Raw genomic sequence first — 15,512 nt, forward strand, 5'->3', positions numbered from 1 at the left:
ACCAGTCTGAAAATTACGTAGATGTTGGTAGGCGTCGCCTCTCATTCGCTAGTAGCGGGAGCGAATAAGAGGTGGCTGTATTCGCAGGCTACCGGATTAGTGGACGTTTTACTTTCCCCGAATTTCTACACTTTAAAATTCTTTTATTGCTGAAGGTACATGAAGGAATTTTTACGTACACTCGTGTCATAACCCTGCCAGTTTTTGTCTGAAAATGTGGAGGCGGCGTTGATTGTAAAAGAAGAAAGAGGCGCTGAAGACAATAAGTGCCAACAATGGGTTGGGTTATATATTTCCGTCATTCCCCAATTTTCCCTTTCTAAGTATGACCCTTCATCACATCCCCCCCCCCCCCCCATAACTGCAACACATCTTCACCGTTAATAGAAATATCTCGGACTCAACTGTTGGTTGCAACTCCATCGCGTCTAGTAATGAAAATCAACCATCTCCCTCGCTTCAATTTCACTTTGTGGCAAACAAGGCCGGAGTTAAAGAACAACCATCTTCGTTTCTAGTAGCACGAAACGACTCGTCCCCAGGCGCCACAACGGAGAGCACCGGGCTTGATTGCCAGTTGCCAAAACTTGTCCGAGTTCAACAGACCCATTAATCTTCGTGAACCACGCTCCAACCTGGAGTATGTTACTTGAAGAAAGCAACGCAACACCGAACCGCTTGATCCGAAATCAAGCGCACCACCGCTCCTCAAATATTGTCTTCAGTCTAACGGCGAAAATGAATACCTATAACGTGCACACAATGCAAGGTCCAAACTGAAAGGTGGATCAACACTTCATTTTCAATTCACGTGAATCTTTTATTGCCCATTTATTACGGCAAAAAAATAAAGTGAGGATACGTTTAATAATCACAAGTATCGCAAATTATACCCTGGGTGCGTAATTGACGTGTATTTTTTTGAAAGACCATTATTGAGAGTTAAATATTAAGTGACGGTAAAGTTTATACACAACGGCAAAGGACGGAAAATGAATTTTCCCTTGAGTGAATTACAACAACAACAACTTTATTTGCACCCCTAAATTAAATTAAATTTACAATACAAAGAAGAATAAAAATGAAATGAAAAACACACAGACAAAAACTAAGTTTACTTAAAAAATTTTAGCGAAAATAAGCTGGAAAATAAAGTATATGGACATTAACTAACAGAAGAAAGGAATTGTATTGTAGCTTGCAATTATGCTTGATTTGATAGCATTCCAGATTTTCAGTTGCACCCTATCAAATTTAGTAAGAAGAAGTTGGTTTTTAAATTTGTACATACAAACAGCAATGTGAAAAATTACTTCAGTTACCACAAGTTACCTCCATTTATTAGGCCTTTCGATGTGGATCTCAGCCAAGTTCACTGTAGGAAATTTTATTGGAAGAATGCATCAATCTGAGGACATGGGTACTATTATTATTATGCAACGGCGCTGGAGGTGGATTGGCCATGTCATCCGAAAGGAAAACGAATCCATCACAAAGACAGCACTATACTGGACACCCGAAGGAAGGCGCAAGCGTGGCAGGCCCAAGAATACATGGCAACGTACAGTAGAGACAGAATTGAGGGGGCTTAAACCAAAGCTGGAACACCATCCAACAGCTGGCCAAAGACAGACAGCAGTGGAGGACCTTTGTTGCTGCCCTGCGTGCCAGTGGGCACAATGGGCAGTGAGGAGAGTGAGTGCATCAATCTGAACAATGCACGTGTAAACTATAAACAATGAGAAGGAATAGGCCGAATAAGGGTTGCTGAGGCGAGGGAGGCATAACACACTGGCTACACCCTTTAGGCCACACTCATTAATGGTCCGCGGACAAAGCGTTTCTGTCGAAACAGATGATGTGCTGTACTGAAATATTTCATATGTTCGAAATATGCCCTGGCAGCGCACAAGTGTTTGGTCCCACTTGCTAAACAACGAAGTGAGTACCATAAACATAAAGAGAGTACCCTTGACGATTAAGTACTTGGTAAATGCATTTAGCTGATTCTTATTTAGAAACACGGACCGTTTCGTAGTGTAAGGACGTAATGTCCACGTAGTTGAGCATGAAAAGGCCACAAAAGCCCGAAGCCTAAAAAAGAACTACGCAAAAACGGTCTACGAGCGATAAAGAAAAAGTGTCGCGAAAATATAGAGCGGTTCTCAATCGAGTGTCGTAACACCTGGGGACGCAAACTTATGTTATAGTTATTTTACTGACCTCTTGACGTAGTGCTGTTGTCTTTTTTTGTTCTTTAACATTGATTCCGAGACATATCGCCAGTTGTACAGTGTTGTGCTGGGCTTTTCCTCCCGTTTTCGTGTTTAGTTCTACAGAGGTCGCCACAAACAAGAAAAACTAAACGGTTACCCTAAAACAGCAATACTAACACAAGCAAGATCATTATAGTTCATTATACTAGTAATAATTAAAATTAGACTACGAGTTTTTTTTGTGAATGGGGGGGGGGGGTTTTTTATAAAAAGAGGGGGGGAGATTATTTTTTTATTATAAAAATAAAGAAAGAAAAAAAAAAAATATATTTTGAAAAAAAAAAAAAAAAAAAAGGGGCGGGGCGGTGAAGAGGTAATTAGAAATTAGAAATTAGGGGAGTGCATTCGCAAAGCTGGAGGCAAGGGGTGGGAAGAATGATATTATGTTTTCTTATTCTCTCGCGGATATTTGAGGTCTTTTTGTGATGCGCAAACTACAATGAAAAGTCCATGCAGAAATGTAAGATCTGCTTGTACCAACCCATCTTTCTGAAGCATAAGAGAAGAACAAAGCCTTATGATTGTGCCATGCTAAGTGGCCTTTAATGAATCCAAATAGAGTAATGTATATCAATGTATAACAATGTATATCTAGAAGATACCCTGGAAAATGTTTTTATAGTTATTTGTAACATTTACCAACAGTAACAAATGACTATTAACCTAAAGTGTAGCCATTCCAAATTTTTTTTCATACCAGTCCATTAGCAACAGCTTTTTGTTTCCTTACAATCATAAAATGCAATAGATGTGTTGAAAGAAATTTTGGGGGTTGTAAATAGCAGTAATTTATAATAGCTTAACAACTTGAAATAGTCTGCATTCATCTTGTCAAAGTTTTAGTGGCCAAAGGGAATATATCAAGTAGAGTCTCACAAGTCTGTAAGCAGAGAGAAGTTGGATCTGTTCAGAAAAGCAGCAGAGTTGACACATCACAACTTTGTGTCGTCACCGGGGTGAATTCTCGGCAGCGTCTGTTTTCTAGAAAACACACCACTATACAGATCTACCCAGCTATCTAATTTTCTGATAAGTAGCTTTAGTCATATTTCCCACTGCAGCTCTGAGCCTGTTATCATTTCAAAGGACAAATGCATTTTTCTATTGTTATTCGTGTTTTTCATCCATTTTATGCATATGTTCCGTAGATAGATGGTTTTAGAAATGTGTTACATTATATGCATACATAGGCGCATGAGCACCTCAGGGGCGGAGACCCTATTGCCAGGATATGCATTAGCAAGAGAGGATACCTCTCTTGGCGTTAGACAACAAAACGTGCATTGAAATAGTTGTGTACAAAGCTTGCCTGCACTGTATCCTTTTTCTTCGGAAATGTTTAATTTATCCATTCTAGTTTAGCAAAAGTCATGTACATTGTTTTCACCCCACTTGATCACTTCATTGAAAGATTTGAGCTAGCCCTTAGAACTTTATAACATTTGAGTCAAAAGCATTAGCTTCATCAAATTTGTAATAGCCATATTTCAAGATATTAAATTGGATCCACCGTGTGCAAACGCTCAAGCTATGCAAAAATCTAACTTCTGGTTACCATTGCATTTGAATAAAACTGAGGGGTCTCGTATAATTTGAGACAAAAAATGAACATGATTATAGCAATTTGCGAGAGGAAACGAAAGTAGATGAATGAGAAATATAGACTTTAGAGCCACGAGGTTCGGTTTACTTTTAATACTTTTCCTGTTGATGGGATTCGTTGTGAACGTAATGTTAATCTTTCGCCAGTTATGTCTATTTTTTTCGCTATCCTTGTTGCCCGAATTCCAAGCATTTTTTCTGGAATAAATTAGGCGTCTTATTGTGTATTATCGAAAATTAATTTTTAAAATCATTTTTAAAAGGAATAACTACGTAACAGAATATAAAATGACGTGCGTAGCCCTTTTTTGAGTCGGAAAGTTAGATTTCAAAGCAGGCCGCAGGCGATAACAGTGATTATCAATTCATGTGAAATGCTTGTAAACAGGAAGACTAAGTCATACGAATACTTAAGCTAAAGTGATTAAGTATTGGACTACTAAAGCCTTAATACACTGATGGGAAGTGGACGGTCGTCACTGCTAGGAAGCGAAATCGTCACTAAAAAGTGAGATCAGTAATTTCCAGTAAGTTACAATCAGTTTGAATGGAAACGTATCTCCTAACTTCAGCCGTATTAGTACATCATATTGTAAATACTCCGTCCTTTGTAGTTATAACTACTTAACTGTTATATTTTGAATACGTGCTGTTATTATACATGTAGTAGTTTATTGTATTTTAATTGTCAATATTTGGTACTTTTACCTGCCACCACGTGGAAGTCGTATTTAATGACTAAATAATATTTGTCCTAGCAAACTTATCAGTCAAGTTTTGTACAACTTTGAAAGAAGTAAGCAAACGTAAAAACGGTTCCATTCCGACACTACTTCTGTGAGAACTTGCCCATCGTGGAATTTATGACTGGGAAATATTTAATATGGCTTGTTCACTGATAAATAGTAAATTGAAAACCGAAGTCTCCTCTGGTTACTAAGACTACTACATTACTCACTATGATAATTCAGTTCACAAATTCACATCAAGCAGTAAAGAACTAGAACAATTCTACAAACTTTCAAGGAGTTAAATGATCCAGAAACATAAGTGAACAAAATCATTGGTAAAACGTTTTACGATAAAAGGTATATCTATCATCTTTTAGTAGAACTGCTGTTATTATTCAAAAAAGAGATATGAGAAACTGCGTGTCAGTAGTAGAAATTGAAGCAAAGTCCGCTCGCACGCGGAAAAACCACTCAACTGTGGCACTTCACAAGCCCGACTTCCTTTCACGCCCTCATTTGACCAAGTGTAGCATCATGTGCACGGCGACTAAGGTCCGACAGACTCCTTCTCAGCTTGGTTTTTCGTAATATTCAACATTCCGCTACTAGTTTTAACAAATTTGTACCACTAATTCATCTTTTCTTGTTGTTTTCAATAAAGGTGAAACGGCTATGGCAAAACAGTCTTCATTCCGCATCAGAAAACTTTAAAGTATCATCACGTACAGAAACATCTCATTGCAGTTATTAATAAATCACACAATGAATAATTCCACGGAGGGGCAGTTGAACTCGACCGCCGCCTGCTCGCCAGTGGTGTCTGCAATGTTTACAATGAGTCTATCTGTGATAAGTACAGTAACATTCGTCGGCAATATCTTGGTCGCTATAACCTTTATCAAGACCTCCAGTCTCAGAACAAGTACCAACTACTTCATCGTCAACATGGCGGTTTCGGATCTTCTTGGGCCGTTCTTCAACTGGCCGCTTTACGCCAGCGAAGGAATGCTGACAACTAACATCCTTATCGCCCAATCTTCAGCTAACATTGTTTGCAAAATGGGAATGTATTTTAGAATAGTGTCACAGGTAGTTTCTGTTCTGAGCCTTTTGCTGATTGCTGTAGACAGATTTATTGCCATTGTTTTTCCCTTGAAAGTTACTGTGTTAAATGGGAAAATTCGGGTGATTTTATTGTTGTTATCTTGGATAATACCTATACTTTGTGGTATACCTTACATTTTATTTGCCGGGATAATTCAAGTAGGGCAACAAACATTTTGCAGATTTATGATGGACGAAGGAGCTTTAACAGTTTTTAATGGTGTGGGTTTTGTATTATTGTACCTGATCCCCCTCGTTATGATCATGATTCTCTACTCTGTGATTATCAGAGCACTAAAAAGGAGACCAAGCCCAGGGAACTTGATAAAAGGTCATCAAAGCGAAAAAAGACGAAAACAGAATCAGAAGATTCTGAAAATCTTAATAGCCATTGTTTCAGCTTTTTTTGTGTGCTGGACTCCCCTTTGCATTTATATGTTTCTTAAAAAATTTTTCCCATACCTCTTTGTGAAGGATACATGCCAGTTACTTGTAGGGCTCACGTTCTACATATGTCCTTCTTTAAGTACAGCAATTAACCCTGTTATTCTTTTCGTGTTTAGTACAAACTACAATCAAGCCTTAAAAAACGTGTGCTCACCGATTTTGTCGTTGTGTAAGTGTGGTGCTAAAGGTCAGCGTACAAATTGGTATGTGGAGACACAAGAGTTTAATCTTGAAATGACAGACACCAAGTGTTTAGACTAAATTCCTGCCATTCACTTACGATCCTTGTATGTAAAACGCAACTATTTTTTTTAAGAACAGCGTGCAAACGTGAGGGCATAGCATAGCCAACCATTAGCCATTCATAGCAATACATAGCCATACATAGGATAACATAGTCACAACTAAACATAAGCGTACACTAACCACACATAACTATACATCATCAAACATAACAATAAATATAGTCTTACATTAGCCTGCGTAGCAGGCGTCTGTGTACGGTTCTTAGCGCGTTTAAAAGAGTGCGCGATCGCGAGAAGGCCGCGCGATTTTTTCCTCGAGTGGCCCCCTCCCTCGCGCCTTTCGCGTTTCCCATACCTACCGCGTCTGCTACGCAGGCTAGTCGTACATAGCCATTGTGAGAGTTAAAAAACCAATAGCAACGTGGCCTGTTTCTCCGTTTTAAATTTCAGGCCCAGCTAGCTAGTCGATTACAATCGAATTATTGATTATGCTAAGTAGCTGCGCTATATAGACTCCATACTTGGCATGCTTTTTGTTGCATGAATTTGGGAGTTTTCAAGACACTCGTGAATTTGATTGCGTGCTGGGGTTACTCTAGACTGCGCCCTGAGTAACTTTTCTCCTCGTGTAGTGGCTCCACATATTCTCCACGTGCTTCTTAACCAAGAGCTCAATAAAGTCACCACAAGCTTTTACCAATCGAAATTCAATAGTTCAATATCGAGAATTGTTTTTTTTGTTCTAATGTGCACGTGCTGGTTATCATATTAGAGGTCATACATCAGTGCACCTGTTCTAACTTCATCTACGCTTCAGTGTTCCAAAAGTGAACATGAAAAATGAAAATTGTAGACGATAGTTGTTTCTTTCGTATCATATATGTTACCGTTAAAAACTATGGTTGAAATTTTTTGGCTTCACGAAGGACCTTTTTTAGGCGGGTAGGTGAAATAGGGACAGGCTCACTGAATACGACAAAGTTATTCCGGTATTTAATATTACAAACCATTATCGTTGATACATTCTTATTTGAAACAACGAGAGGCTAATTTATTTTTACAAATATTGTTTAACCTCAGTAGATAGAATCGTGACACAGTGCTACTAATCCAAATTATCAGATCAAGTTCTAGTTTATTAATCGGGCGTGGCCGATTTATAGTTTACCCTTTGGGCGTCCTAGACGATAGTCTCCTGTCGGCTAAAAATGACGGGGATAGCCTGGGCCAATCGGTTTCATTTCCGTTTTGACAGTAAATCGTTGTAGGAACACTGGGTCGACTTTTGGGCTAATCTGCAATCTGGTTCTCTCCTTTGCTTCGGCGGGAGGACAGAGAAAAAAGCTTACGGGGTAAAGTACTAATAATCACCATTGTGAAACTGTAGTTGCTTTGACAAGTTGAAGCATTTTTTGTAAATAAAAGGGGTAACTTCATTCATGTCACGCAATGTTTTTGTGGGAAACTTTGAAACTAGACGCTTTGCTGGTTTCTACAAATAGCAGTGTGATCTGGCGGAACATTTTTTTGAGGCGGACTCCACTTTAAAACTATTTTTTTATATATTTAGCAAGACGTATGTCGATTTTTATTTCCGCACAGTTGGGTGTCAAAGTCGCCTGTCAAAAAAGAGTAGAATGTTTGCACAACTTGGTTTGGATATATTTTAGATTTGACTAGTGACGTTAGTAAGACACTTTTCAAGACGTCAGCAAAACATTGGCAATGTACAGTATTGGTGTGAACTTGAATGGAATTTTTTACGAGATCAGTAAAGCTATATATATATATGGAATGAAAAGATGACTTGAAAATGAAAACTTCGAATAATTATAATTAAATACCAATTGAAATTTTAGATGAGAAATTCCCGAAGTGACATATGTGTTCAAAATAGGAATTTTTGTACAACTTAAAGTTCCGAAAAAAAAGACCACATGTTTTGTAAAAATCACAGACAAACATGATCAGGAAAACAAAACAGGCCAATGGGTTTTATTCACGAAAATGCGACTTTCTTAAGAAAGAGTTTGTAAACAAGACAATGGAATCGAATTACATTTCACACGAAATTTGCATACATTTGAACTTGCAAAAAAGAAGTATCTCTGCCGAGACATAATAGCGAGACCTTACATTAATAATTATTGTATTCTGATCTGATTGTTATATTTTATGCATTAACTATTTGAAAGTGGTTCTCATCGATGAAAACAAAACGGTTTTTCATTCACTGCTTGAAGTATTTATAGACGTGAAAACATTCGCTTAATCAAATTACATTCTGCACGAAATATTTTGTATCGATTGGTCCCGAAACTTTGAGGAAATTGAAATCTTTGTGGACAGTACTGCATAAAAGCAGTTCATAGAATTGAACAAAAAGATAAGAACCATATTGATAAAGGAAACTTTATTTTGGCTCATTTTGACGAAATTCAGGATTTTCAAAGACTGCCAGTAAACGGCTGTATCTTGTCTGTTTCTAACGATTTTGCTACGGTTTCGAACGAGCTAATTTTTCAACATGATATCATGGTAGCGGGCAGAAGTCGGTTCGTTCTGAATTTTTCAATACGGTATACAAGTTACAGGTCAATATACAGACCCTCTGTACAGTAAAAAACGTTTTGGGAACAAACCATTGTGAACTTGTTTGAGGGTCCTGAAGGGGGGTCCTAAATCCCAGTTCCCAGCCCAATTTTGGTCCAAATCCCAGTTCCCAGGCTAATTTTGGTCGAAATCCCAGTTCATAAACAAGAAATCCCATTTCCATAAGTACAGGTTAAAAACCTGTGCATATAATGACTATAATAAATTAAAAGGGCAAACTGTTGATATTTGGATATTTTTCATGTGTGCAAGGTATGCTACTTGTTTTCTTTGCTGCTTTCTTGGGCATTTTACCCGCGTCAGTGACGGCACTTGCTGTGCTGCCCGAGGTCGTTGAGCCTGAGATCCCCGGGGCTGTTGACTCCGTAGCTTTCTCGAACACAATGTTCACAGATGCCTTTTTAAATGTCGTAACCCGTTGGATGATCCTCGCCAGTAGTGACCCGGATTCACTGGCTCGAAGCATTTCTACTTGTTATTTTGTTCTAAGAATAAAAGGCGTTCTCTTCGTGCTGCCCGCTTCAATGAAATCCACATAAAAGTCTGTTGGGTTGCGCTTCAGAGTTAATTCGATCTTGCTGCTTTCCGTGTGTAATACTGCATTGTTCGAAGAAACATATTTCAATTCAATAGTCATAGCGCGCCGATAGCAATCGCTCATGCTGAACGACACCTTGGTGATGTTTGATTTCCGATTTCCGACACGTGCAGAGCTAACAAAGCGCTGATCACGGACATGACATGACCGCAGCGTAAAGCCTGGTAACGAGAACTTGCAATAGGAGGCCAAAACGTGGAAAATGCTGACTTTTGGCGTCATCAAAGCGGGATAACTCGAGTAGAGACTAGCAAGTCTCAGAAAGAAGAGAAATCCCATTCCCATTTTCCAAAGTGTCTGTCCCATTCCCAGTGGTAAAATCCCAGTCCCAGTGCACGAATCCCATTTTCCCAGCCCAAAAAGGGGCAAATCCCAGCTCCCATTTTACCCCTTCAGGACCCTCTTGTTTTCTATGTTGACCAGTAAAAATCCTTAGTACGACATGGGGTTTGTTATCAAGTTCGTTAGTACGTTAATACTGCAAGGTGTATAACCTCAGAGAATTATTATCAAGTGTGTTTTGTTTTATTAGCGATTTAAACTCCAAGGTCTTGGTATGCAGGGACGGCGGAGCCGGGGGCTGGGGGGCTTAGCCCCCCCCCCAGAATTTCCGAAAAAATAAAGACTTACTAAGAGAAAAGTCTTTTTAGCCCCCCCCCCCCACTTCAAGTCACTAGTCAGCCCCCCCACTTGGAAAATTGCTCCGCCGTCCCTGGTATGGGAGATCAAAATTAAGGCAAGTTTCTGTTCTAATCTGATTGCTTGGCACAGATTAGTACGATACTGAATTGGTTAGGAAATGTAAACAAACATTACATTGAATGAGAGTAGAAAGGGAGGGACAGGTGGGGGTGAAACGCTAAGGAGATGGAAAGGGAGGGAGAATTAAATTCATGCGCTTGGTTATATCACGCAACCTTTGACTTCTGTTGTTTTCTCACAAGAACAAAACTTAAGGTGGGGTTCTACCTGAATTTGAATGGAACTTTAAGAGATTTAAACAAGGGATTGAAGAAAAGAATGGAAACACCTCCAAACAGTTGACCCCCTCGCAAGAGCACTCCGGGTTGTCAGGAGACTGTTTGGTGTCCGTCCACCAATTTTTAACTTCAAATTCAAATTTTAAAATCACATTAAATCTCCAATATTTCTTATTTGTCTAAATTTTACTAATCCTTGTAGAAAAACTATCGCCTCCCAGACATCCCCCAAAATCGTCCAAAAATTAACAAAATACTGCAAAACAAATATATATGGGATAAGTAAAGCTTTTTTGGATTCCTTGAAACGCGACTGAAATGGTTTTCAGTGTTTTCCAGCCCTTATACTTTGGGTCAGTACTACTATTCTTCACCAGTTGCTATTACAGTAATGGTATGAAACAAATACCTAATCATTGGTCAATAAGTTGTGATCATTTTCTTGACAATAGTAGTTACCTGATTAGGAGTTGTATACTGTTCCATTAAAGTGTAAGGGCTGGAAAATACTGAAATGCGTCAGCCACCTAAAGCGCTGGAAAAATTGGTCTTCAGGTAAAAACCCCGCCTTTATTAAGTATTGCGAAAAGGCTGCACTTTGCTAAGTGTTACAAATTTATATTTTCTAGACGTCTAGTTCAATCGTTTATTTGTATTTTGCGAAATATATTTTTATAAATTGAGACCATTATGTCATTAAGTAATAATGCAATCTTGAAAACATTCCAGATTTTCATTATTGAAACACGAAAAATTCAAATTTGGGAAAACAAGCCTGTCAAAATGACGTTGCCATGGTGATTTCAAGTTACTGGCACAATAACTAATCCTACCAAATTATTGCGAGATAAATTTTAGATAAACGCGCGTTGTGTGGCAGCGTTTGGTTGAATCTTGAAAAAGTTATAAGCGTCCAAAGTCAGCGCGGGCCTCAAAAGCCCCCCCCCCACCCCGGCCTGAATAGGTTTAAGTGACTGTTTTTCCAGTGATTTTTACTGTACTGTACCCTGCCTTTCAAGTCAATTTAACAGATAGCTAATTATTAAGCGCCCGATTTTAAGCTTCTCAAGCTTCTTGTTCATACAAGGATTAACAGTTCGTTGGTCTCCTTACGTATGAATGCAATATTGGAGACGAGTATCTTGACAATGAACTAATTTGTAAGCTTAGTTCAGATTAATAATCTGAACTAAGCTTACAAATTAGTTCATTGTCAAGATACTGTAAATCACGTGGTGACTACACCTTGCTAAAGCCGGCAAGGTTTTCTTTAGTCCCTCCAAAAGGTTTTTATAGATCAGTCCTACTCGTTGTGAGAGTAATTAGGTCCTAATAAAGTTCAATTTGTTACTATTATTTCTGAAGCCGAGAATTTTTGGAGTAAGATGTTTTACGCGAAAGCTGGACTTGTTCTTTTTAAAGATAGTTCTGAGTCAAGGAATGCTTTTCCTTTTAAAGACGTTGGAAGGAACAAGGAGGATTGACACTGAAGGAAGATCACCTTCATATTGAAGACACTGGACCTACACCCGAGAAAACGTGAACTTTTCAATGCTTTGTTCACCGTTTGTTGGTCAGGGCTGGTAGAACAGCCTGTTGCAAAATAACACAGAAATCCTCACTTTGATTGTCGTCTTAAAACTTGCAGATTTTTAACTTCGGGTAAGGCCATCCCAATAAAATGTTTCGTTTCCCATCGCCCCGTCTCTTGTGATGATGGGTCGGTCAGTCGGTAAAAAAAAAAAAAAAAGAATGAACACTTGGGTTCCAGAGAAGGCCGGGCTGCTAAATAAGAAAGCCTGATTACAAAGTCAACTCGAAAACGTGGTCTTTTCGCTCGTTATTCCTTATAAAGTGTCTAAACAATCTTTAAATAACGTAGTGTCGATGTTTATTAAAGTCAAAGACATCAAATACCAATTGTTGTTCATAAAACAAGATCCTGTGCTTGTAAATTGAAGTACTTGCTTCTTTGACTAGTGAATTTGTTTTTTTTTTTTTACTTTTCGAAAAAAATTGGTCGGTCGGGCGATGGGAAACGAAACATTTTATTTGGATGGCCTAAATGGTCGATAAATTAAAAAATAATTTGTTTGCTGAAAGGACGCGTGTTAGATGTGTATTTGTTGGGGGTGGGGGGGGGGGGAGGTGGGGTGGGAAGTTGTCACAGAAATCCTTCTTGCACAACGAATAACCAACCAACCCGACCCGACCCATCTTTCCATCTATCCCTTTCGTCCGTCAATCGTTAAATAATTTATTGGAAGTGGACTTCGCTACTTAAAGGAGCAGTGTCACGACATTTTAAGTATTTTTTCTGATAACTGTACTTCAAAATTGAAGAAAACCTCAGAAAAATAGGTTTGTACTGTAGAAAAACAACAAAGGAGTAACAACAACGCGAAAATAACCAAGGATGGTTTAGACTGACGACGATTAAGACGGATTACGACCGACAAACTTGAAAAAAAAAATTGCCAGTTTTTTCAAGATGGCTTGGTTGTCCATGACGTAGCTCCTTTAAGCTTTTTAACATAATTAAAATTATGTTAAAAGTTTACAGTAATAACACACACTAAGGAAACCACGAAACAGGTTTAAAAAATCCTTAATAGAGGCTACTCAAGTAATGAAAACATGACAAGGTCTTATTAAAATACATGTTTTGTAGACGGTGGTTGTAAATTTCTATTTCCTATTTTATTCTTTTATTTTCTTAACTGGTTTTCCTTTGCAAATCCTGCTTTGCTACGTACACTACTTGCGTACGCTATGCGGACCTATTTTTTATATGTTACGTCACTATAGCAACAAAGAAGACGAAGGCGGCCATATTTGATGTAGTAAACGAAAAAGTTGTGCATTAAAGAAGGCAGAAAATATGGCATTTTTCTGCATTCGAACATTTTTCGCTTTTTGAAAACAAATGAAAAGGAGGAATTCATCCATAAAGAGTGATTAAAGGTACGTACAACAAATAAGGAAGGTGTTATACACCAATGATATTAACTTTATAAATGGATGTATAAACTTGTCTTATGTATAAGCTTAGCTTACCTTTGTGAGTTTAAATTGTTGTTCACTCAAGTTTTATAACGAAGAAAATATCATTTCAATAACTGCGTAAATATTCTAAACGAAATCAGCAATGGTTTCTCGGAAATCTTCAGACATCACAGCTTGGTACTCCTCGCGAGACCTTGCCTTGGAGACGAAACGCGCTTTCGTCCTCATTTTTCCCTCCAAAACAACAAAGCAGGCTTATTACATTATATTCGTGCTGTTTTTATTCTGCATTCCAGCAGTTAGAAAGAAAAAAGTATAGTTTGTTCTTCTGTGCTTTATATGGACCTCTTTTGAAACAAAGGCAGCTCTAGCCTGCGTAGCATTAGCGTTGAACTTAAAAATTTGAAGAAGTCGAGACCATCTAAAAAACAACAAAGCAGGCTTATTACATTATATTCGTGCTGTTTTTATTCTGCATTCCAGCAGTTAGAAAGAAAAAAGTATAGTTTGTTCTTCTGTGCTTTATATGGACCTCTTTTGAAACAAAGGCAGCTCTAGCCTGCGTAGCAAGCGTTGAACTTAAAAATTTGAAGAAGTCGAGACCATCTAATAAGGGTCCAATCTTTTGGGTCTAATATGACATTTGCTGTAATTAAGCCCCCGCTGATCGAAATAGTACCCTTGCTGGATAGTAGTGTTGTAATTTTGCAAATATAGCCAATACTTTTGGAATCAATAATAATAATAATTGGTTAATAACATACCGGGTAAGGGTAACACTAAATGGATTATATACAGCTGCAGATATAATATTGATATATAACAACAGCCTCTCACTCTGACATAGCAAAAGAAAAACTATATGAACCTAAAAGCTTATGTTTTTTTTTTATTTTTGTAAAATATCTAGACAACATGATGATTTCTTTCTTTAGTTTAGTCTTCAGCTAGTGTTCATGTAGCTACGAAAATGCTAAGCTGGGTCTAACAGGCCTGGCTGACTTAATTATGGCCTTGGCAGCTCTAAAAGTTTACCCAGGCTTTGTTTCATGTGAATTTTCAGCCAGATCTACCATAAGATCTCAATTAGTGGTTGAGATTAGCCGGCCACCGGCCCTTAGTGACATCCCTGGATAGTTGTATACAAGAAATACAGAAAATAAACATGAGTGTCGGGCCTCCAAAGGCTTTGAAGGCATTTAAGTCTATGCCAAGATCCTTTATTACTTAAATAAGTCATCATGCTGACTATGATTGTACCCTAGTATGCCAAGCTGCAGAACATCTTTCTCTACTGATTTCAGATTGAAGCTTCTGTACATATTTAGTAAATAAACCCCTTCAGGCAGCTGGTGTATTGGAGGATAATGCAGCCTGAGGCTGAAAGATTGTCTGAAAAATGATCAATTAGCAGAGAAGCAAAGCTTTGAGGGCAACATGTTCATTTGCTTTGTACTTGTCTATGAAATCAGGTGATGGAATTGGATGGGGTATAAAATTTAGCCTGCAGAGAATGAAAAAAAAAAACATATTTCAGGGGGGGTTCCGGGCAGGCGTTTCCTCGATTTTTCCTTGTGCGGCCTTGACTCGAGATCACGCACTCTTTTAAACATGCAAAAAACTACACAGACGCTTGCTATGCAGGCTAGGGGTTAATATTGCCTGATACCCATTGTTCAATTTTGTACCATGTGATGCATTTTGTCCATTATAAGTGCATGGGGAAATTAATTTGGTGGGTTATAAAGGTAACTGTATGCATGACACTGTGACCTACTATTGGTCTCCTTTTGTGGGACCAAAAGCCCCTGGGGCTTCATTAATTTCAAGAAATATATCAAACATGAGCAACAAAGTTTCACTGGGATATCCGAACACGAAGAAGAGAGTTGAAAATTTGATGCACAGCA

At 38.3% G+C, this 15,512-nt stretch overlaps 2 protein-coding genes across 4 annotated transcripts in view; both read left to right on the forward strand.

Annotated features, from left to right (window-relative positions):
- The first annotated feature begins 4,292 nt into the window (after positions 1 to 4,292).
- LOC144653151 (allatostatin-A receptor-like) lies at positions 4,293 to 6,421 on the forward strand. 3 transcript variants are annotated; one of them, XM_078513076.1, is made up of 2 exons: positions 4,293 to 4,386; positions 5,271 to 6,421. In XM_078513076.1, the coding sequence occupies exon 2, from the start codon at positions 5,372 to 5,374 to the stop codon at positions 6,419 to 6,421; it is 1,050 nt and encodes a 349-aa protein (XP_078369202.1). In that variant the 5' UTR covers positions 4,293 to 4,386; positions 5,271 to 5,371. The 3 variants fall into 3 exon arrangements, with proteins under 3 accessions (XP_078369202.1, XP_078369201.1, XP_078369203.1); XM_078513075.1 differs by having other exon boundaries at positions 4,307 to 4,405; XM_078513077.1 differs by lacking the exon at positions 4,293 to 4,386 and adding an exon at positions 5,144 to 5,161.
- Positions 6,422 to 13,416: 6,995 nt separating this feature from the next.
- The window catches only part of LOC144653143 (dynein axonemal heavy chain 12-like), a 54,344-nt gene continuing 52,248 nt past the window's right edge, over positions 13,417 to 15,512 (forward strand). The window contains exon 1 of the mRNA XM_078513062.1: positions 13,417 to 13,560. The gene's annotated coding sequence lies outside the window, so the exon portion shown is untranslated. The remainder of the gene's footprint in view (positions 13,561 to 15,512) is intronic.

This window comes from Oculina patagonica, chromosome 5 (genome assembly GCF_052425735.1).
Source record: "Oculina patagonica isolate OP01 chromosome 5, crgOcupat, whole genome shotgun sequence".
In the NCBI taxonomy this organism is placed as follows: Eukaryota; Metazoa; Cnidaria; class Anthozoa; order Scleractinia; family Oculinidae; genus Oculina; species Oculina patagonica.

Bases quoted from the DNA above. Each gene is read 5' to 3' on its own strand.
- LOC144653151 (XM_078513076.1), top strand. From the start codon at position 5,372: ATGAATAATTCCACGGAGGGGCAGTTGAACTCGACCGCCGCCTGCTCG.